Source organism: Sphaeramia orbicularis, chromosome 8, assembly GCF_902148855.1.
Source record: "Sphaeramia orbicularis chromosome 8, fSphaOr1.1, whole genome shotgun sequence".
Taxonomy (NCBI): Eukaryota; Metazoa; Chordata; class Actinopteri; order Kurtiformes; family Apogonidae; genus Sphaeramia; species Sphaeramia orbicularis.
This window is the reverse complement of record NC_043964.1, coordinates 3,909,957-3,935,450: the sequence shown is the minus strand read 5'-3', so window position 1 is coordinate 3,935,450 and position 25,494 is coordinate 3,909,957. Positions and strand designations below refer to the sequence as shown.

The 25,494-nt window shown below is 35.9% G+C and overlaps 1 protein-coding gene across 1 annotated transcript in view; it reads left to right on the top strand.

Moving 5' to 3' along the window:
* Positions 1–5,035: 5,035 nt before the first annotated feature.
* LOC115424750 (3 beta-hydroxysteroid dehydrogenase type 7) overlaps positions 5,036–25,494 on the top strand; it is a 41,703-nt gene continuing 21,244 nt past the window's right edge. The window contains exons 1-3 of the mRNA XM_030142160.1: positions 5,036–5,243; positions 12,475–12,630; positions 23,669–23,777. Of these exons, the coding sequence (XP_029998020.1) occupies positions 5,084–5,243; positions 12,475–12,630; positions 23,669–23,777 (425 nt within the window). The 5' untranslated portion in view covers positions 5,036–5,083. The remainder of the gene's footprint in view (positions 5,244–12,474; positions 12,631–23,668; positions 23,778–25,494) is intronic.

Below are 25,494 nucleotides of genomic sequence, written 5' to 3'. Positions count from 1 at the left end.
ATTTTTCTGCTCTAATTTGATTTTATTTTTGTAAATCCAGCTCAGTCCTAATCATACAGATCAAATGTTAGAAATAGTGCATTTTAGGCACACTTGGCAGACAGACGCTAGTCTGGTCATTTTCTTTTGTTTACAATGTGCACATTTGAGTTGGTGGACAGAATTTTAAAGACCATGCAAAAATGAACAACTTTTGAATTCTAACCTTACTTAAATTATGAAAAATAATAGGAAGTTTTTTAGCACGAATTGCAAAGTGTGCTTAAAAGGCGCACCCAGATACCGGAGGCTTAAAAAATGACTCAAACTGAATATTCTGTATTATTACCTCCGCCAAGGAGGTTATGTTTTTGCCAGGGTTTGTTTGTCTGTTTGTTTGTTTGTCTGTCCGTTAGTGTGCAACATAACTCAAAAAGTTATGGACAGATTTGGATGAAATTTTCAGGGTTTGTTGGAAATGGGATAAGGAAGAAATGATAAAATTTTGGTGGTGATCGGGGGTGGGGGGGCCCACGGGGGGGGGGGCACTGATCAGCCTTGGCGGAGGTCTGCGCTCTCCAAGTGCTTCTAGTTAGTTATCAGTTATCAGTTTATCATTATTATTATAATTATTATTATTATTATTATTGTTATTGTTATTATTATTACACACCAGTTGTTTATCAAAATGACCTATATGGAGTGACTTTTAACATCATGGCAGTGAGTTAAAAAGCAAAAAAAAAAAAAAAAAAAAAAAAACTGTTAAAAAAATGCCCTGATGGAAAACTCTGGCTCATTTAGAGTTTTTTTTTGTTAGTGTTTATTCCCTCCGCCAAGAAGGTTATGTTTTTGCTGGCGCTGGTTTGTCTGTCTGTCTGTGCGCAAGATAACTCAAAAAGTTATGGATGGATTTGGATGAAAATTACAGGAAATGTTGATACTGACACAAGGAGCAAATGATTAAATTTTGGGGGTGATCAGGGAGGGGAGTCTGTGCTCTTCGAGTGCTTTTCTAGTTTGTTTATTTATTTATTTATTTATTTATTTATTTAAAACATGCAAAGAAACAAAACAAGACAAAAACAGAATAAATTTAAATGAACAGAATCTATCTTTAAGTACGTGCCTGATTGTGCACGGTCGAAAAGGAGTAGGAGGAAGTATAAACTAATATAATCCTACCCCTCAAGTGCTTTTCCACCTTTATCAATAACTTAATTAATGAATTAAACAATACATGTTTCCGAATTCAGCATTCAACCCACATCTACTACATAATGCAGTAATCTAAGTATGCACAACAACATGTTCATGGCAGTACAGTCATACAAACAGAAGTCAACAGTTTTACAGTTTTATTTATACAGTGCATTTCAAAGTGAAAGCAGTTTCATGTAAAGGGAAATAAAAACCAAGTGCAAAGGTAAATAAATAGATTTGTTTACCTCATACCATGTTGAAGACTCAGACTGTGTGTCATGGATGAATGTAACATTAGTATCGGTACTATTTTTGTTCTTGAATTAGTCAGACTTCAGAACTGAAACTGACTTGACTCGACATGTGGGCATCCCAAACATAAACCCAGTAACATTCAGGTAAACAAATGACAAACTGACTACCAGTAATCAGTGACTCTTCCAGAAAACATCAACAAACCATGAGGTCACAGTTTAAGGTGGTGTACTTTTAGAACATGAAGTCACAGTTTAATCCATAAAGACCCAGTGCTACTTCTGCGATACTTCCCAAATGAATTTTTCTCTTTGTCATCATTTTTTAAAATAATATTATCCTCTGTATTTTGCATTTTTTGGTGTAAATCATGTATCTTCCTATATTTATCATATTTATTCATCAAAACTCAGAGTAAATTAAAAATTAAATATGTCACAACAAAGAAAAATGATGAAAAAGTTACTTTTTCAACAAAGATATTGCTAACTGAATGTAAAAACATGTGTGTCCATCCACTGTCACTAATCCAACTCCATGGGTTTTACTGGTGAATCAATGTTGTAGAAGATGATGGTGTTTCCATGGTAACTACGGAGCCTCTGAGCCTTTGTCCAAATGGGTCATATCTGATGACCATGAAAAGATGAAGAACTGTATTTTACACCAAATAGTTCAGGGACGTGCACAGGATTACAGAGGGCCGGGGGCTCAGAGTCACAGAAGGGCAGTATGTGTGCGCCAAACCGTTTTCAGGCCTTAATAACACAATATGTGGCTTCATGTAAAATGAATAAAGTAGCCATAGATAACAACAACAACAACATAGCTGTGTATATTGTGTAGCTGTGAGTGATGAAATTGCTGTTTCTCTTGTGTCATCAAATTATTGTCAAAATGTGTCATAATACTGAGGTTTGGAGGACACGTGGTTCAGCTGCAGTTCTAAAAAGCAATAAAACACTGGCTTATTATCAGGCTATATAATGTTGAAGATAAAGATTGTAACACATGAACATTCAACTGTGAAACATTGAACATTGATAAAAATATAGAAATAAATCCTAGAGAAACAGTCCTGTTTGGTCTGTAGTTCAGCCTGCATGCCTACAGGACTGCAGACAACATGTGGGTCTACAGGATTTGTTGTTGACGTAGCAGAGCTAACACAGTCTGAGACCTGAGATGAGCTACACAATAAACTACAACAATTTCCCGACTCCCCAAAACCGAGTCCTAACTTCCAAACTGGTAAACTAAGGCTAATATGATATTTTTCCCCAGGTGCACATTAACACAGCTTTCATTAAATAGTCCAGGCTCCACATAAACCAGTCCTACTGTGACTGCTGTTGGAGTTTCCTGTTCCTACTGGAGAAACAGTCACAGCAGCAAAGGCACAAGGAAGTCAACATCTGGAAACAAATGTAAACTGTCAGTGAAATCAAGTGGAGTGAATGATTCCTCCTGTTTCTGCTGGGATTCAATACATTCAAGTAATTTTTTTGGGGGGGGGCTTGATAAACAAGAAAGGTTGAAGTCCATCCACTGTCCTGTCTCATCTGTGCACGAACTACACAAAGACTGGAGATGTGACCACGGCTTGAACCTCTCTCTCTCTCTCTCTCTCTCTCTCTCTCTCTCTCTCTCTCTCTCTCTCTCTCTCTCTCTCTCTGTACATGCATGTGAGCGTGCAGCATGGGGAAGCCCCGCCCCTCACTGACAGACAGCGGACAGAGAAGCAACATCAGACTCATCACACATACAACACCATGACGCACTATTACAAGGAAATGCAAACGGTAGATAATCGTGGCATTTTTTTTTTTACAGCCATTTTCTTTTAAAAGTAAAAAGGGCACTTTTTCTATGAGGCACAAAGGGCAGGGGCTCAAGCCTCCTTTGGGCCCTATGTGTGCACGTGCCTGAAATAGTTACATGTATTGATAGGATTAATGGATCAACAGGTATTAAACAGTTCAGATCAGCAGGTGGTTTGTGTCACCGGTGGCTGTTTGGGTCTTTGTGGGTTAAGGCGGTCCACTTTCATAACATAAGGTCACAGTTTAAGGCGGTTTACTTTTATAACAACAGCAACTTGGAGAAAAATGAATGAACGGAGTTCAAAAGTTTGTGATCATGATCCGGTGAATGACACTATTTTATGGGTTATTTAGCGGTTTCTACCTTTATGGACACAGATGAACCCACAGTGGGCTCTGTCCACAGCCCCACTACTTCCTGAATTTAAGGCAGCTCCTTTATTTCCTGTCTTTCATTTTTGGACACACTGATTAATCCAGATGTGTCTGTAATTAGACACAGAACAGGCAACATAAAGTTATAATGAAAAATGGAACTAAATAAAAATGCAAACTTTCATTCATGAAAGTTTTAATGATCACAAACATAATTATTATTATTATTATAATACTTATAAATACTTATAAAACATCATTACAATCACTTCCCATCCTGCAGGAAAAAGTAATAAGGACTGTTCACAAGGCTCAGTACTTGGAACAAACAAATCCACTTTTTAGACAATCTAAACTACTGAAACTCACTGACACTGTGTCTAACCAAACAGCAGTAATTATGTACAAAGCAAAAAAATTTAGAAATTGGGAGGGAGGTTATCAGTTAAGAAGGGAGCAGAACTTCAAAATCAAAAACAGGACAACAACCTTAAAAAGCTTTTGTTTATCTATTTCTGGTGTCAAGTTATGGAACAATCTGTGAGTGAGGAACTCAAGCAAAGTCCAAATATGAACCAGTTCAAGAATATGTACAAAAACATTTTATTTAGCAGCACAACTGATAGTGGATCATTCTCAACACTGACTATTGTCCTTTACTCATTGATATGGTACAGGGATTAGAGACAGAGAAACCTGTGAAAGTACATGTGTATGTATGGAACAGTGTATAGAAGTATTTGTTCATGTATATGTAAGTGTGTGTGCATGGGTATATGTATGTGTGTATGTGTGTGTGTGTGTGTGTGTGTGTGTATGTGTGTATGTATGCATGTGTGTGTGTGTGTATATATGATGGTATATGTGGATGGATATATATATATATATATATATATATATATATATATATATATATATATATATATATATATATATATATATATATATATTGCTGATTTAGACAAAGGGGTGAGTGCTACTAAACTTTGCTTCTTCTCATTCCTTTTCGAATATGACTTTTTTTTCTTTCTTTTTTGTGTGTATTATTTTTTGCTTCCTTGAATTTTCATTTTCTATATTCTGTTGCACAAAGAAGTCACTTTAGTAGCAATCAGGAAGCTTGTATCATTTATTCATATATATATATATATATATATATATATATATATATATATATATATATATATATATATATATATATATATATATATATGAAATAAATCAATAAAAACAAACAAACCATGGTTACACCCAGGGAGGAAAACAGAAACAAAGTCACCGTAAAGCTGATGCCGTACATACGTGTGGGTGTCGTGACCACAGAGGCTCCGCCCACCTCAGACTCTCTGTAGTCCTTCTGTGTCAGTGCCTGTAGACCGGCAGAGTCCTCATTGAGGCGGATCAGAACACATCTCGGACCCGTTCGCTGCTCCAGAGTCTGCCAGAATATGTCCGAGCACCGGCGGGACCTGGTCTACCTGATCACCGGGGGCTGCGGGTTCCTGGGCAGACACCTCCTGCGGGTTCTGCTGGAGAAGGAGGACGGGCTGGCGGAGGTCCGGGTCTTCGACAAACACACAGACCCGAGTCTGGAAGGATCCGGCACAGGTAAGACCTGTAGACCTGCAGACCTGCACAGACCAGTTACATATTAAACCAAAGCGGGTAATAACAGCTGTGACTGTCACCTACAATCTGTGTCTGAGGAGAAAAGAAAAGAAAAGAAAAGAAGAGAAGAGAAGAGAACAGAACAGAACAGAACAGAAGAGAACAGAACAGAACAGAACAGAACAGAACAGAACAGAACAGCACATGCTTGTGTTGTTGGTGTTGCTGTTGAAAATCAGTTGTCGGTGGTTTCTAACTCTGACCATTTTTTCTTTTTTGCTGTTAATTGTTCATTTTTGGGGCAGACAGATATCAGAAACAGTTTCTTCTTGCTGCTCTTTTCCAGTCATGGAGGTGTTGATCTAAAAATGTAGTGTCCATTTATGCATAAATTCTGTTGTCCACTTTCATGAAAGGAACAAACAAACAAACAAACAAAAACATGCATGCTTCATAATAAACTCCACCTTTTGTTAGTCTCTTATTTGTGCATGTTTGTGTCGTCAGAGCTTAAACTGTGCAGCGTAGACGCTTAAAAAAGTACTGGATCTTCACTTAAAGTTAAACCTGGTGATAAAGCTGTGAATTAAAATAGAGAATTATCAAGATAAATGTCAAATTAGTATTTCTTTCAAGTTTAAAGGCTGATTTTTGGTCCTGAGTAAAAGTTGAAACAAGATAAAAAAAAAACAGACAAAAAATGGTGTAAAAGATAAAACCTGGAGAAAATGACCTTAAAGAGGAAATGATGGAAATGACAAAACAAGATGTAGCAAGATGACAAAAGCCAAGCCAAAAATGTTTCATATAGTTATTTTCCATCTTTTCCAGTTTCTAACACACACACATTCAAGTTCACACCCTGTCCATCCTGTTTATGAGGCTGAGTCCTGACAGAAAATATAAGATTATTCACAAAAAATCCTAACTTGATTTCATTTCACTGTACAGTTCATGGTTTGACACATGACTGGAAGGCAGCCTGTGATTAAAGGTGCCTGTGCATGTGTTCAGCTCAGATGCTGTTTGGTCTGTGGGTCAGCGTGCACCGGTGGATGCTTTGTTCTGGTTCCTGTTTGCGTCGTCATGACATCATTGACCAATCAGCACCTGTAGGTTAGATGGAAACACACGCTGCAGCTGTTTCCATGATGGGTCCAGCACTTCCAGGATTTGACCTCAGACTGATAATTTTCTCCATGTGTGAGGTTTCCATGTGTTTTGTATCGTTAGCGTCGGAGCATAATCACCCAAGGCAGGGGTTCCCATAGTGGGGTACGTCCATGTACCCCCGGGGGTACTTGGAAGAAGCCCAGGGGGTACTACATTAAATAAGTCACCACGTACCGAACACAAAATAAATAATGAGAATTAATGCTGAAATATAAAAGAACACAATAAATACATTCATATAATAGTTTTATTGTCTGTCATCTTGTTTCAGCTTTGGTACCATTTGAAGAACATTTATATTTTATATGATTCAAAATTAGTTTATTTGAATGTCAAAGTCATTATTTTTTGTTGATGAAGGGTTCGTTTATTAATTAATGACCAATTAATTTATTTTTCTTCTCAATGAAAGACGACATTTTTCATTTTATATTTGGCACACATGATTGCCTTTTTTTAAATAATCTTTTTATTAGGACACATTTTTAGTATATATATCCTTTCAGCACAAGTATAACACAACGTAAACTAAAAAAAAAAAGAAACTAAAAAAAAGAGAGAGAAAAGTAGTACTCCCACCCCTCACCCACATTGGTTCACATTTGCTACAAAATTTATGTTTACTTTTGAAAAAGTTTTTATATATTACAGTTACATTTGCGGAAAAACTCTTATCCCACCCCTTGTTTTCTTCGATTTTTGTTCATTTTAATGCCTGGTTCAACTGAAGGAACATCTGTTTGGACAAATATAATCCTAACAACAAAAGTAGCTCATAGTAGTTTAATTTCAGAGCTGATATCTATCCATATTAATAATAATAATAATAATAATAATAATAATAATAATAATAATAATGATAATAATAATAATAATAATAGCCCTGCGATGAACTGGTGACTTGTCCAGGGTGTACCCCGCCTTCGCCCCTGTGTAGCTGGGATAGGCTCCAAGCGACCCCCGTGACCCTAGTGAGGATAAAGCGGGTTCAGAAAATGAATGAATGAATAATAATAATAATACATTTTATTTTTAGGCGCCTTTCTTGGTACTCAAGGACACTGTAGAGTAAAAGAGTAAAACAGGAGAGTATAAAACAAGCAATAAAGCAGAATAAAAAAATAAAAGGCAATTGTGTTCACAAAGAGAAAGAGGTCCTAAACAGATGCAGATTATATTGACCTTGAAGGGTCAAACTCAAGGTCACCAGTGTCTAGATTTTACCGATCTTCTTCTTTGAAACTAATGGTCAGATTCATTTCATTTGTGTTTTCTTTGGGACAATGTCTGCAAAGGTTGTTCACAGTTTTAAGACATTTAGATTTTAAAATGTTTACTGAAGTTTTTGAAGTATTATGAATGTGCCATTTCTTCTAATGGTCCTTATTTGGTTGGTTTATATATATATATATATATATATATATATATATATATATATATATATATATATATATATATATTACAGATCAGAATCAGCTTTATTGGCCAAGTATGTGAACACATACAAGGAATTTGGCTTCCGTTTTTTCAATGCTCACGACATACAATTCCGACATGAACCCACAACAACATGTGGACCAAGACATAATATAGACAAACAGTCCACAGGAGACAGAGACAACAGTGGGTTGACATTTACAGTGGATTTACAAAGTAACATGTACAGAGTGCAACTGGAGTTTTTACACAGTGAGTGGGTGTGTGGGTCCGCTCTATTAAAAATATATGTTTATGTATATATTATTTACAGTGGGTTTTACATTGTAATATGCACAGAAAGTGCAAATTCAAGTATTTATACAGTGAGTGGATATGTACAGGAATACAGTCTGTAAAAATATATGTTTATGTATATATATACATTATTGTGTTGCAAATACAGGTTTTTTTAACGTAGTGCAATTAGACAGTTTTGTGACAAGTGCAAAATCTAAGTTTGATTAATATAAGTTTAAACAGTTACAGATATCAATATAGTTCCTATCGATCACTGATAGAAGTCATATATGGACTTGGTTGAATTAGTTCTCCTCTAGCGAAAGTCCCGCCCACTTCTATTTGTGGTTCGACCTCCTCCATCCAGACCATGGGACTGGAACATAGAAACAGAACCTGACAACCTCACACGTTCAACTTGTTACTGATTCCTTAAAGAACATGCTGCTGACGTACACAGACACTGGAACTATTAATTATTCTTATTAGACTGATTGGAATAATTGACGTTTGTAACTTTCAGCGGCTTCAGTCTGAGTTCTGTCCCTCATTGGCGTCAGAAGTGCCTCCAACCATAAGTGATGGCTGAATTCCACAGTGGAAATGCTTTTGTTAGTCTTTCATTATTTATTGTCAGTCCAGACTGAGGGTGAATACACTTTGGGCCCCTGAGAAAAGGGGATCGAGTTCAGCGTAACTGGAGAGCGGGCCCCACAGCCCCCAAACAAAACGACCACGAGACCATCTCATACGTATTATTTATGTTCCCACTAATTAGAATCAGTAGTAACGCCTGTAATTAAAGCTCTTAAGCTCTTCTGTTTGTCGTCAGTGCCCAGGGGGAGGGTTGGAATTGCATCAGACTGTGTGTTTTGATGTTGTAAAGTCCGGCTTTGGCGTCAGTAACAGGACTCTGTTCTGTGTTATCTGTTCTATCAGAGGAGTGCTCCATTTCAAGGACGTGCAACCTGAGTCGAGGTGAACCGTGGCTCAAGAGTGAATGATAAGACCACAAAGAGTTTTAGAAGTTCACAAATAAATAGACTTAAAAGTGTAACTCTGCTCTGTTTGTTCATTCCATCATCATTAACACTTTACTCTATTTACGTTAATGATAATATTAACCCATAAAGACCCAGTGCTCCTTATCTGGCAGCTCCCAAATAGTCTTTTTTTCTCTATATTTGCCTTTTCTTAAGTGATTTATTACCATTTATTATCCATTTCAATCCAACTTTATTTGTAAAGCACTTTAAAACAACTACAGTGGACCAAAGTGCTGTACAGAATAAGAATAATTACAACCAAAATAAAAGAATAGAATACAAAATAGATTTAAAGACATAGAAACTGTACAAAAAAGAAACAAATGCTATACAGAAGAATAAATAAAACCCAAATAAAAGAGTAAAATACAAGAATAGATTAAAAAGCCATACAATTAAAAACAACTAACTAACTAAATAAATAAAATAGATCAATAAGAACAATAAACCACTACCAAATAAAAACAATAGAATAAAAATAATACCTTCAAACATCTCACATGGTTTCAAAAGCCAAGGAGAAAAGATGGGTTTGAAGAAGGGATTTAAAAACAGACAGAGGAGGTCTGTCTGATACGGAGAGGCAGATGGTTCCATAGTTTATTATCATAGTATCCTCTGCATTTTACAGTTTTTTCAGTGAAAATCATGTATTTTCCTGTATTTCCTGTTTAGTTTTTGAAGACCCAGCTCTTCAGAGAACACCTCCTGTCCCAGCACTTTCAAACATTCCATGATGAATGTAGAATTGTTTTTATTCTATTGTTTTATTTGGTATTGGTTTACATTTTTTTTGTTTTTAATTGTACAGCTGTTTTTTTTTATGTCTTTTTAATCTACTCTTGTATTTTATTCTATTATTTTGCTTTTTTTTGTCTTCTGCAAAACACTGTTGTTTCAAATTTTACATGAGGCTTCTTTTGGACAATGTCTACAAAGTTTTTTAATAGTTTTGAGAAATTTAGATTTTTGACACATTTTTAAAATATGCCATTTCTTATAATGGTCCATATTTTGATGGTCTATAATATTTAAATGGTTACAGATATCAAAAGAGTTCCTATTGATCGCTGATAGAAGTCATATATGGGTCAAAACATGGTATTCGAAATCTCTCTGACAGGACATTTTAGAGACAGTTTGACAGATTAGTGTTGCTAAATGACCCACATTTTTACTTTTAAATCAGTTTTTGCTTTAGTTGGACCTTAAGGGATTATCCAAAACAAGGAGCTACTTTATATTGAAATAAATGTTGGAATGGCGATCAATTAAAGTTCGCTCTCTGATGGGACATTACTGTGTTTGGACCCATGTGGACTTTGTTGAATTAGTCGAGTTCTCCTCCAGAGAAAGTCCCGCCCGCTTCTATAGTTAGATTGATCTGCATCCAGACCAAGGTTATTATTGTTAACGAAAACGAACGAAATGACAAAAACTAGAACTGTAAAAACATTTTCGTTAACTGAAATAAATAAAAACTATAATTAAAAGAAAAAAAACTATAACTAACTGAAACTGTATTGTGTGTTTACAAAACTAACTAAAATGTATAAAAATTATGGATAAAATTCCCTTTGTTTTCATCTTTGTCAATGTCAGATTGATATGAAATCAATTTATTTTGCTCTAGCAATTTTAGCTAGCGGCACCATATGACACTTGATAGTCAGTCACTTGTGTTCACTTGTGGTTTCCAGTCGTCTTCTGGTCCCCACTCTACCTGGAAACATGGAGACTAAAGTTGGGAGAAAGCAGCAGAGTCCTGTCTGGGATTTATTTGAATACGACGACAGAGAAGAAGAGAAAAGCGACGACTTAACTTCAACTAAACTAAAACTAAGCATTTAGAAAAAAAACGAAAAGTAATAAAAACTAGCAAACCTGCTCTAAAAACGAATTAAAACGAACTGAATTAGAGAAAAAAAAGTCAAAACTAAATAAAACTGAACTATAATGAAAAATCCAAAACTACACTGGTCTACAAGGAAAATGCTTCCAGAATAAAAGTAATGAAGTTTTACCACATGAGAGTCACTGATAAAGAAAAGTCAAGTCAAAAATGCTGGTTGGCTGAACTTTCCAAGATACAACCTTGGGTCAAAATGTGAAATTCAAGAATTAACGAGAGAATGGGTTTGACTCAAAAGGAATATTTGTCTCAGAGCTACAAGATCTACTTCAAAACACTGTCTGCACATTAGAATACATTCACTGTACAGGTTCTATTTAGTGGAAGATTTATAAAACTATTATATAAATGTACATAAACCAATATACACAGGGTGGGGAAGCAAATTTACAATGAACATTTAGTTGTTTTTTCTCAGCAGGCACTACGTCAATTGTTTTGAAACCAAACATATATTGATGTCATAATCATACCTAACACTATTATCCATACCTTTTCACAAACTTTTGCCCATATGAGTAATCAGGAAAGCAAACGTCAAAGAGTGTGTGATTTGCTGAATGCACTCGTCACACCAAAGGAGATTTCAAAAATAGTTGGAGTGTCCATAAAGACTGTTTATAATGGAAAGAAGAGAATGACTATGAGCAAAACTATTACCAGAAAGTCTGGAAGTGGAGGAAGCAACAAAAAACGTACCAAAGCTTTTATTAAAGCTCTCAAATCCAAAATCCTAAAGGATCCAACCAAATCCATGAGAAAAATGGCAATTGAACTTGAGGTAGACAACAAGACCGTTAGAAATGCAGTAAAATATGATTTGAAGATTTAAATTCTCATGACTTTCAATAAACTAATTGGTCATACACTGTCTTTCAATCCCTGCCTCAAAATATTGTACATTTTACTTCCCCACCCTGTATGTGTAATAACACTTAATCATATACCTTGAAAACATCAGCAAACCAGCACTTTTGTCATTTATTTTCCAATTAATCTTATTAAAATACGTAATATTTAGCACATTTAATGTCTGAAGCAAATCATTTGTAAAACAGTTGTAGACCAGTGCTATTAGAACCTTGATCCAGACCACAGGACTGGAACACAGAGACAGAACCTGACAACCTCACACTTTCACCTGGGGATGGATTCAGAACAGGGCGCTGACAGACTGGGTCATTGGAACTATTTTTTTTTTTTTCTGGAATTTAACATTTCTTTTTCTTTGTCAGTTTCTTTTAACATTCGATAAGGTCACACATTTACACTCTAAAAGATAAACTCCTTCATGTGAACTTTTGACAGCCTTTAAAACCGTGACGCTGACATACAGGGACAATGATCCTGTTTTTTTAACTCCACGTTCCTGTTTCTCTCTCAGATCGGACAAAGGTGGTGGTCATTCCAGGAGACATCTCCGACTACAGCAGCGTGTTGGAGGTTTCCCGTGGAGTTGATGTGGTCATCCACACTGCCAGCCTAGTGGACGTCTGGCACAGAATCCCAGAATCCCTCATCTACTCAGTCAACGTCTCAGGTGAGCCATCCAAGGAGGGGCATCCATCCAGGAATGAGCAGTTATGTGGAAATGTGGGGTGGGGAGGAAGTAGGGATGGTGGTGAGTGAATGTTTTCCAGTGGATTTAACACAGACACAGAGGAAATCCAGCCCTTCTCCTCCTCCTGTGTCCCTGTACGTCAGTTTCAAGGCCATGTGTCACTGACAGTGCAGTAAAAGTCGAATGAAGTCCGGAGTTTCTCATTATATTTAAAGAGTTACAGGTTAGTCATCTGGATGTGAAGGGTTTAATCCTCTTTTTATGGAACTTGCGGTCACTTTGTCACATGATGGTAAACGCTACTTAAAAGACTCTTTTTTTTTAATCATCCAGTGGCAGCTCTAAGTGAGTTAAGAGGTTTATAGTCCGGTTCGATCAGTCCATAAAGCTGCAGCAGCTGAAATCAGTGGGAAAAAAACACGAGAATGTGAATAAATCTGTTTTTTCCTGCAGCTCTCTCCTCTCAGTCAAACTCAAAAGACTCAAACTCAGGCCCAATTCACCCCTTAGCCCCTCCCCCTTACCAATGTCATTATAGTTTAGTTTTATTTAGTTTTGACCTTTTTTAGCTTACCAGCTGACAGGCTGTCGTCTGTCGTCGTCGTCTGTCGTCCGTCGTCCGTTACAAAAATTTCAATCGTCTTCTTCTCCGAAACTACAATTCCGATTGACTTCAAACTTGGTATACAGCTTCTTTATGATGATGTCAACAAAACTTAGTGAAATTATTTGGATCCAGATCTAATTCTAGATTTGGTGCCACTTTGAAAAATGTCCCCACTATCAGAGATAGGAAGTGGATCGATGCAATAACTCAGTAAATCTAAATGATCTCCAGTGTAAATGTCTCCAGTCCAGCCCTGATGGGGAGATGACCCAAACAGAATGTGCACATGCTGATCAGGATCTTCTTCTGGATCTGGAACTGACGCAAAATTTAACATGGGCTCTTATGGGGAAAACATTTCAATCGTCTTTTTCTCCCAAACTCCAGTTCTGATTGACTTCAGACTTGGTATACAGCTTCTGTATGATGATGTCAACACAAGGGATTGAAATTATTTTTGATCCAGATCTGATTCTGGATTTGGTGTGACTTTGAAAAATTTTCCCATTATAAGAGATAGGAAGTGGATTGATCCAATAAATCAGTATCAATGATATCAAGTTGGAATTTGAATTTTTTACAGATCTGATTGGAATATGACCAAAACATGGGCTATTTCTGTAACAGAATAAATACACAGAACTGGGTGATAATAAATTGCATCTGGATACATTTCCCAAGCTTTGAATTTGGCCGGTAAGCTACAGGGCCATTGGTCCTATTTTTTCTCTAATTCAGTTCGTTTTAATTCATTTTTAGAGCAGGTTTGCTAGTTTATATTAGTTTTGTTTTTTTCTAAATGTTTAGTTTTAGTTTAGTTTTAGTTTTTTCATATCTTTTCTCTTCTTCTCTGTCGTCGTATTCAAATAAATCCCAGACAGGACTCTGCTGCTTTCTCCCAGCTTTAGTCTCCATGTTTCCAGGTAGAGTGGGGACAAGTGTCGTATTGTGCCGCTAGCTAAAATTGCTTGAGTGAAATAAACCGATTTCATATCAATTTGACACTGACAAAAATGAAAACGAAGGGAATTTTATTCATCATTTTTATCCGTTTTAGTTAGTTTTGTAAACACACAATACAGTTTCAGTTAGTTTTCGTTTTTTTCTTTTAATTATAGTTTTTATTTATTTCAGTTAACAAAAATGTTTTTTCTATTCTAGTTTTCGTCATTTCGTTAGTTTTCGTTAACGATAATCACCTTGCCCCTTAGCCCCTCCCCCTTACCCCTACCTCTTGCACTTGACACTATCCTTGAAACAGAGTTGTAAGTGGTAGTGGTTGAAACATTCTTCGATGAAATGGTCCAACCCTTCGCGACCTGTTACGTCATCAGCAGTCATCAATGCCGCTATAAACAGATGTGACAACTTTGTTTCCTACAGAATTCCCCGTGCCGTCAGCAGCTGGAACCGTCTGTTTCATGGTCTTAGGTCATCTTTTTGCAGCTATCAACCATAAGCAGCAGAAATGTGATCTGTAACGCATTGAAATGGCATTAAACTGTTGATCAAATAATTTAGTTGTTCATGAAGAAAATACGTACATTTGAGCGTTTCTTTCGTCACACTGCTGCACTTTCTGGCTGTGTTTACCTCCATCTGGCCAAGGATTCCAACAGAATTATGGGAAATTTCTCCTACCCCTGTGTCCGTAGTGTGGTCCTGGAAAATCTGCGTTTCAAGGGTTATTCAGCCCCCTGCCTCAGCCCTTCCCCTCCATTTAATTGAGAATCAGGACAACATGAGCCCTTCATGTGTACACACAAAACCGAGGGGTGGGGGTAAGGGGGAGGGGCCAAGGGGTGAACTGGGATTCAGCCGAAAGATTGATGACCCTGGCACAGACAGATATGTACGTACGTGCATGAGTTTTAAAGTAAAATCCCTTTGCAAAATGCAAATGTCTTATTATTTACTTTACTGTGTATTCATTTGTGTTGCCTTCAAGGATTCATGTATGTATGTATGTACTTTTTTTTTTTACTTTTCCTGTATGTCAATAGTATGTGTAAGTAAGGTTAATTATTCATAAGAGATCCAAGGGACTTGACTTTTCATATATTCTGCTGATAGGAAGCTAAAGGATAGAGTGTGGAGAAGGGGTGGGATTAAATACGTTATACTTCCTCTCACTCCTTTCTTTCTTTCTTTCTTTCTTTCTTTACCTTTCTTTAACCAGGACAACCTCATTGAGATTATAAATCTCTTTTCCAAAAATGTCGTGCCCAAGACGGGCAGCTGTACATGAAATAGTTACAGACACAAACTTTCATCCATAAAAACGAGAACAAGTTTTCAGTAGATAAGAAAACCCCACAAAATCAAGTCAAACCTTCCAAAGCCAACTTTTCGAAAATGCAAATGAAGTCATACATTGCTTTCAGGTATATGCATGTTTGTATTTTTTCCTCATGATTTCTTACTATCTGTTTCATTTCTAAGGACTAAGTAAAATTACTTTGTTTTGTTGCATATTTGAAATAAACTGAACTAAAAAGAACAATAATAATATTAATAATAATACAAATTTACCTATTCTATTTCTGCAAACACTCCAGTCCTGTGATGAAACAAGTCCCATGTGAATCAACATGGCTGTGATTTAGACCAGTGCATGCATTCAGCCTGTTTACTGGTTAAGGACTCTGGAGAATGTAAAGTTTGGGTGGAACTTCATGAGGCTCGTGTTCCATTATCGCACGGATATTCACTAAAAGAACAACTGTGTCCTTGGCATTAGAACAGAGGAATGATGTCAGTCATTTAAGGAAAAAAAACTAGATTGCACTAATAACATATGAATGCACCGTATGAAACACAGACATGGGGTTCACTTCTACATCACCATCACCCCTAGTTTGTATTAATGTGAGGTAATGTGTCCTTTTAACCAGTTCCATGAGTAAAGTATGAGGTAGTGTAAGAAAAAAAAAACAGCTTCAAGAACGAAAGAAGCCACTTAACACAACAGGCTTTTTCCAGCTCATCACTGACCCAATGGGAGTCTGGTTTGATGTTGGCTCAGCTGTTGACAACATGCACATTTTTCACATTGCTGGGTTATAATTTCATCATTTACATCTGTTGTGGATCATCCCAACATACTGAGCTCAGACAGTCAGAAAATACAGACAGTTTTGTGTCTGAATGCCGCAAATCTCTTCCGGATCTCTTGTGAATACACAAGTTGACAGAGGAAAGACCAGTAATTATTATTATCATTTTTGTTTTTTTCTTCTTTAGAGCAGTGCATCAGCTGTTTTTGGTGAAATTAAAAATGCGTTTTGATTTCATTTAACTCATAAAGATGCTACTTTTATGTCAGTTCTAGTGTTGTTTTTTTCAGCCTGTTTTTAGTTTACCGGCCGACAGATCATAAGCTATTGTCGACATGCAGCGTCCGTCGTCTGTTACAAAAATTTCAATCGTCTTCGTCTCCGAAACTACAATTCCGATTGACTTCAAACTTGGTATACAGCTTCTTTATGATGATGTCAACAAAACTTAGTGAAATTATTTGGATCTGGATCTGATTCTAGATTTGGTGCCACTTTGAAAAATGTCCCCATTATAAGAGATAGGAAGTGGATGGATGCAATAACTCAGTAAATCTAAATGATATCCAGTGTAAATGTCTCCAGTCCAGCCCTGATGGGGAGATGACCCAAACATAATGTCCACATGCTGATCAGGATCTTCTTCTGGATCTGGAACTGATGCAAAATTTAACATGGGCTCTTATGGGGAAAACATTTCAATCGTCTTTTTCTCCCAAACTCCAGTTCTGATTGACTTCAGACTTGGTATACAGCTTCTGTATGATGATGTCAACACAAGGGATTGAAATTATTTGGATCTGGATCTGATTCTGGATTTGGTGCCACTTTGAAAAATTTTCCCATTATAACAGATAGGAAGTGGATTGATCCAGTAAATCAGTATCAATGATATCAAGTTGGAATTTGAATTTTTTACAGATCTGATTGGAATATGACCAAAGCATGGGCTATTTCTGTAATAGAATAAATACACAGAACTGGGTGAGAATAAATGGCATCTGGATACATTTCCCAAAGCTTTGAATTTGGCCGGTAAGATACAGGGCCTTTGGTCCGATTTTTCTTTATAGGATAGTTTGGAGAATATATGAATGAACAGACTGGTGAGAAAACTGACAGAACTTTAGACAGAACATTACAAAGTCGACCAAAATTTTACCATTTGTTCTTGTCCCAGTATCAACATTTCCTGAAAATTTCATCAAACTCTGTCCATAACTTTTTGATTTATCTTGCTAACAGACAGACAGACAGACAGACAGACAGACAGGCAGACAGACAAGCAGACAGACAAGCAAACAAATAAATAAAGAGACAAACAGTCAAACAAACAAACAGACATACATACAGACAGACAGACAGACAGAAAAACAAAAAAACAGGCAGACAGACAAACAAACAAATAAAGAGACAAACAAACTAACAAACAAACAAATAAAGAGACAAGCCAACAGACAAACAAACAAATAAATAAAGAGACAAACAGACAAACCAAACAAACAGACAGACATACAGACAGATAAACCCTGATGTAAACATAACCTCCTTGGTGGAGGTAACAAACAAATAAACCAGTCTGTGTTCACCTTCTAACCATCCCTCGTGTCTGAACTGCGGTGTTTTCGATAACACGGAACAGGTTCATCACAGATAAAATGAAATTACACTAGTTCGAAGGAAATCTGTCCATCCTTTTGTAAACAAACCGGTTTAGACATCTTCTCTGACGAAACTACTGGTTGGATTCATTTCAACTTTTACAAGTGTCTTCCTCGGGACCACGTCCACAAAGTTTGTTCTAGTTTCTTAGAAATTTAAATTTTTCCATTTTTGATTCATTTTTTAAATGTTAGTATTATCATATTAAATATTAAACAGTTTCGATCAGTAGGTGTTTTTGGTCACTGGTGGATATTTGGTCTTTGTGGGTTAATCTAACTTTGACAGAGGATGATGTGATAATGTTATTCCCAGATCAGTGTTTTATTTGGATGGTTTAACGGTGATGCTCATCCACCCGGTAGGTGATGGTCTGAATCTACAGGGTTTGTGTTCCTGTCCGTTCAGATTAGGTTCAGTGTCTGAGCATGTGATGATTCAGGAAACGGACAAAAGACCTTTGTTAAGTGTCAGCGGACAGTCGGCTGTGGGCTGTTACTCAGAACAGGAATACAAGTGACCTTTTTCCAAACCGACAAGAGCTGAGCCTGACTACGTGACTTGAAACATTTTATTTTGAAGGCGTCAGATAAGAGATAAGTTTCAGTTGGATTCAGATTCCTGATTCACTGACAAATGCTCCTTCTATGGTGTAACAGTGTTAGGAGAATTCGATATGGTTTTTCCATCTGCAGATCTGAAAGGTATTTACTTTATCTCTGTGTTTAATCACTTACTCCCACTTTTTCCAAATCAAAGAAAAAAAATCACTTTTCCACGTAGATTTTGTACAAAGTGGAGATACTGGATGACCTGCACATACAGTAAAGGTTCATCGTTTTTGATCTTTTTATTTAATGATATTTAATGTGTCCACTTAGCCTCCTGAGACCCAGCAATGCATTTTTGTCCTCTGTAGTGGACAAGAGTTTCACAGCTTTACTTTAAAATAAGTAATTAAAAAATACCCACTGAAAAGTTAATTTCAATGTTTTTTTTTGTTGTTTTTGTCTTAATTTGCTCTGTTTTGTTTTATTTTGTTTCTTTGCATGTTTTAAATAAATAAATAAATAAATAAATAAGAAATGACATTATATGAAAAAAAAATTAAAAATGTATCCTTTAAAACTATTGCATCATGCTGTCTCCAATTAAGGCAATTATTTAATGTAAAATGGCCTCATGGATCTCAGGAGGTTAAGGCAAGGCAAGTTTATTTGTATAGTTCTATTCATACACAGAGTAACTCAGAGTGTTTTACAAAGGCATAAAAAAATCACAGAAAAAGAAGCAAGACATTGGAAATACATTAAAATCAAAAAAGGGAAAAAAGACATTAAAATCACCAGAGATAAAACGTGATTTTTAAATCCATTCACAGAATACAAGAAAGACATTAATTATATTAAAATCATGCATTGAAATCAACATTAAAATTAAAATAGAGTAAAGCAAAACATTAAAATAAAAAAAAGTGCATTTAAAAGACAAGATTGAAAAGAGTTTACTCATAAAGCAAATGAAAAGAGGAAGGTTTTTAACGTGGATTGAAAGTGTTCACATTCAGGGCTGATTTCAGGTCAGTTGGTCGCTTATTCCAGTTGTGTGCAGCAGAACAGTTAAAGGTGGGGTATGAGAGCTTAGAAAAACGGTTGGAGCAGCTACATTTCGAAAATACTCAGTTCAAAAGTCCAAACCCCTTTCTTCAGAAAACCCAATATCAGAGAGGGATATGAAAACAATGAAATAAAAACATTTTTAATGCTGCTAATCTGATGTCTTCTCACATTTTAACATATTCTAATGCTAGTAATTCCTTACTTCATTGAGATAATATGCAAAAAAAACCCTTCTTGTCTAACAAATAACAATTGATTTACACTCAAACATGTTCGTGCAGATCAGGTTTATCAAGAACAGCAAAGTTACAGTAATGGTCTGAATGTCAGTGTATGAGATGATGCGTAAGCGTCCACTGTGTTGGCTGATATGGAACTAAAACAACAAAACCCATGAATATACAAGAGAACAGCTGGAGAAGAACTGTCCACTGGAGTGACCACTGTGCATGAAAGGGTTAATTAGTTGTAATTGGGGTGTGAAGGGGATTTTAAGCAATATCGTTAAAAAATGCTCCAGGAAAACATCTGGCACCCCGCCTTTAAATGCTGCTTCACCATGTTTAGTTTGAACTCTGGACTGGACCATGTGACCTGAGTCAGCGGATCTCAGAGCCATACTGGGTTTATATTCTACAAACATCTACAGCTGTTAATTCACCCTTTTGTGCCTAGGTTTTGTTTCTGCATCATCCTCAGATGTTCATTAAATCACAGGTGGTTTAGATTCTCTACTGCACAGGCGTCAAACATGCGTCCCGGGGCCCAAATCCAGCCCGCCAAAGGGTCCAGTCCGGCCCTGGGGATGAATTTGTGAAATGCAAAAATTACACTGAAGATATGACCAATCCTTTTAGTTCAGGTTCCACATTCAGAACAATTTAATCTCCAGTGGGTCAGACCAGCAAAATACTATCATAATAACATAGAAATAATGACAACTCCATTTTTTTCTTTTTGTAAATGTAAATATTTTCATGTATTTACACTAAAACAAAGTATAATTTTGCAAAAAAACGTGAATAACCTGAACAAATATGAATAACCTGAAATGCCTTAAGAGAAGTAAGTACAATTTTAACAAGATTTGGTCTGTTATTAAATGTTTTATGTGTTTGTAGATCCACTGTGATCTGTAAGTTATAATGTACATGTGTAAATGATAAACTGAGGCAGAATATTATTAAAACTACACTGATTTTTTTCAGTTTGTTCATGTTATTCACATGGTTTGAAAGGATAGTTTGTAGATGTAAACATTTTCATAATGTAAATTTACTTTTTTTGCTCTTAAACATAGAGAAAAGTTTGGAGTTGACATTATTTAATCCGTGTATCATTCATTCATTCGTTTTTCAATTTAAAACCAATAATTAAAAAAACAAAAAGACCACTCGTTTTTTTGTTTTTCATTTTCAAAACTACAATGAAAAACGGATAACGGTTCTTTTTTCCATTTCCCAATTTTGTGCTCAAATGAAAAATAGAAAAAACGGATAACGACCGTTTCATCCGATTTTGCTATTTTCAATATAGTTAAGTTGTCTGACTCGGAAGTCGTCATTACTAGGGAAAAAATAAACAAACAGAATTTTCCGAATTAACGAGATACTGTTTTTCTGAAAAAAATGAAATTTGGCTGTTTTTCTTAATTAATTCAATTGAATTAATTCAGAAAAACAGAGCCAAATTAATTTTTTTCTGTGAATGCAGTACACTTCTGTACGTATCAAACAGCTGCTTAATTATAGCAAAATATTCCTCCAGTCCGGCCATGATTCTGTTTGTTTATTTTTTCCCTAGTAACGACTACTTCCGGGTCAGACAACTTAACTATATTGAAAATAGCTAAATCGGATGAAACGGCCGTTATCCGTTTTTTCTATTTTTCATTTGAGCACAAAATTGGGAAATGGAAAAACAAACTGTTATCCGTTTTTCATTGTAGCTTTGAAAATGAAAACCAAAAAAACGAGTCGTTTTTTTGTTTTTTGATTTTTGGTTTTAAATTGAAAAACGAATGAACAAATGATACTCTGATTTTATTTATATATTATTATGATATTATTTGACTGCTTCGGCCCACTGCAGATTAAATGTAGCTGAATGTGGAACTGAAGTAAAATGAGTCTGACAGCCCTGCTCTACAGTCAAACCAGACACATTTATTTCAGCTCTTTTTTGTTTTTTCTCTTTGTGGATGTGTCTTCCTCTTAAATGCAGCTGCTCTTTGAAGCTGCTTCAGAGCTGGAATAGTTAAAGTGTAAACCAGTCATTTAATTCCTGAAACAGATCCAGCTCATATCCTGCATCTTCTGCCAAACTGGATCAGATACAATCCTCTTATTATTGACCTCTTTGTCAAAGACCAGACAAAGACTTTAATATTGAAGCTTCATGTCGGAAACTGAGCATTAAAATATCAATTGAACGGTTTATGTGCAGTTTGACTTAAACTCTGCTTATATTCTTTCTTTTATTGTTATCTTCTTGTCATCTGATACTGGTCATCTTTTGGTTTTTCCACCAACACATGCTTCCCTTGAATTAATTTCCTGTTGTTGTTTTTCTTGCGTGTTCGTAAATTTATGACCTGAATTTATAACAGTGGAAGAAGTACTTTCAGCTCATTGAAGGCGTACTTTTAACTCATAAATTCAGTCGGAACGTCTCCTTTTCTTAAATACTGACTCGACTGCAGGCTAAAAGCTCTGGAACACCCTGTCCCAACCATCACTGCACAGTAAAGTGAACACTGGAGATCTATTATTTACACTGACTTTTAACCCTTAAAGACCCAAACATCCACCGCAGTTACAGATACAAAATGTAATGGAGTAAAATCAGAAGTATGTATTATTATTTTTTTACTTTTGCTAAACCCACTTTTATTTGTCGGTGGTTCATTTCTTTGTGTATTTGGACCCTGATAGTTCAGAGAGTTTGAACTTGAACCCTCCAGCTGCTGCAAAACTATCTTTAGATTCATTTGGGAAAAAATCAAGTGGATTTCTACAACCTGTTTGAATTCCTGCTTAATTTGTTGCGTTTTATAACTAGTTTCGTCACGACATTTGCACATATCAGGTCCAGACTTCAGACCAACATTTCTCCAGTTCGACATAATTGTTTGTTGTCATCAGTGGTTGTAGTCCAGACTGAAAATCTGTCCAGACTTGGAGCCCATTTCCTCAAATGTTCAGTTGTCGGTTGAACGGGACAGAGCAGCACAGCCAATAACCTGGAGGGGGCGGGGCCTGAAGTGACTCATGTGCATTTAAAGGGCCAGCGCTCCAAACCACCTTTCTGGTGTCATTACTCAGAAATAGGGTTGAAAAAATCTAAATCTTACCATGTGTATTTTTCTCATTTCCAGTCAAAGTATCTAATCACACTTAAAATAAGATATAATCACCTAAAGAGGAACTTTTCAGTGAGATATAAGAACTGATTTTAGACAATAGATCTGGAAAATCTTATTTGAAGAAATCTTACCAAGATAATTTTCACTTGTTCCATTGGCAGATTTTTTTTTGCTGAATTCAAGATTTTTTTTTACTTAATTCAAGATTTTTTTTGTTTAATTCAAGATTTTTTTTTTTTGCTCAATTAAAAAAACAAAACAAAACCTGCCAATTGAATACGTGAAAATTATCTTTGTAAGATTTCTTCAAATAAGATTTTCAAAATCTATTGGCGAAAAATAAGTTCTTACATCTCACTGGAAAGTTACTCTTTAGGTGATTATGTCTTATTTTAAGTGTGATGACATATTTGGACTAGAAATGAGAACAATACACTTGGTAAGATTTAGATGTTTTGTAGTGTAGAGTTGAATTAATGAAGAATTCAGTCCACAGGGAAATGTTTTAAAAAGCATAATTCCATTTTTAAAAAAAAAAGCAAAATATCACTCCTTTAAGTACAGACACTGAAATTTACAGTAACTAAGTACAAATACCTTGTTACATTCCACCACTGATCTTTTTACAGCACTCTGTGTTGTTGTAAATGTGTCATAGAAATAAACCTGACCTTGACTTTGGTGGGGTTTTTTTCTCTTTTCTGCTCAGGAACAGAAAATGTGATCAATGCGTGTGTGGAGAACGGCATCCAGAGCCTGGTCTACACCAGCAGCATGGAAGTGATCGGCCCAAACATGAACGGAGATCCCTTTATACGGTAACTAGTTCCACTGTTCCCATGTTTATTTTCTTGTCTTTCTCTGGTTTTGACTTTCACCTCCGTATATCACATGAAAACCCCTACTTACCCCCACCTGTCTGAAAACACCTGCGATCAGACAAACACCTGTAGTTCCCATCCTGGTATGCACAAGTCTAATGTTATCTCAGAGTTAAAATGTGATGAAAGGTAATTATGCAAAGAATGCTTCAGGCGCTGCAGCTTCAAACATCTTCTCCACGACCATATGACAGTTAATACGCTGGTATTTTATTTCACATATTTTATTACATTAAAGCAGCAGGAGCCAAAATCACAAGACATTTTTCTAAACTACTCACCGTCCTTCTGCAGATCTGTGCTTTTGGTCCAGACTTTTTATTTTGCACGTTAGTTACTGCTTGATTGTCTTTTTTTTTTTTTTTTTTTTTTTTACCAGTTCTGTTTTTATACTTCTAGTTTATTATGTATAGTGTATTTGCTCTTGTGTTCTATTTTTTTTTAATTTAATTTAATTTCATATGTTTATTTCAAACCTGCTACCCCAGTTAAACACTTAACCTGTTTAACCCTGACTGTATTTTCAGGGGAAAAACGCCTAAACAGACATACCCAAAGTAAATGAAGAATTCCTTCACAATAATAAGGTTCATATGGATGTTCTTGGTGTCTGTGGACATTTACAGACCTCACAGAATCTATTCCCATTGTCTAAAATATTGTATCTATTACTATGCCTGAGTAGACTGGAACAAACTAAAAGAGAAATTGGAATTTTTTATCCTTGCCTGTTTTTTTTCGGCTGGATTGACGATGATATGAATAAATTAATTGTTCGTGTCTGAGATTTTCAATAGCGTATATTTCACCCCACAAAGATTAAAAATCAGGTTTGAACATTAAAGTTTGCACTAAAATACACTTTTGATGTACTTTTTTTAACATTAGGGTCTAAACTTTGAGCAAAAGTTGAAAAAAACATTCATTGTCCTGATTTATTATGTTTTTATAGTAGATGAATATTAATCTAATTTTTTCGGCCTGCGGGTGGGCTGATAGGGCTAAAGGGGTTAACAAACGACAACTGGACAGCCGATACACACATGGTTTGAAAAGGGGATGGAAGTAGCATTGCTTTTAAAATTCCAACCCCTCACACCACACAACCCATCACAACATTTCACTACACCAGTACAAAACAATAGAGAACATTACCGAATAAAACAGAACAATACAGAACATTATGGAACAAAACGGATTAAAACAAAACATTATAGAACATTACAATAACACATCGTCACGGGACCCAGACCCACTCTGACCCCATACCCACCCCCCCCTAATGGCACCCACACTGTTTAGAGCATCAGTGTCACTGTCTCTCCACCAAGTACTTCTTCATTATTTGTTTTTAAAAAATATTTGCACACCCTTTTATTTAATCTGCTAAACCATTCCACAGTACAACTCCCTTTACTGATATGCACACTGATTTTAAAATAGTTCTTACTTTTTATTCTATGTTGTTATTTTTGTGTTCTATTTTTACTGTTTGCTAAGCTGCTGCTGCACTACAATTATCCAGTTTGAGATCAATAAAGTCTATCTATCCATCCATCTATCTAAATCAGAAGACTGAATATAAACGCAAATGAACCTGACAGCATTTCATCCTGTTTTGGAAAAGTGAAAACATTTTTTCCAAGTTTCCATG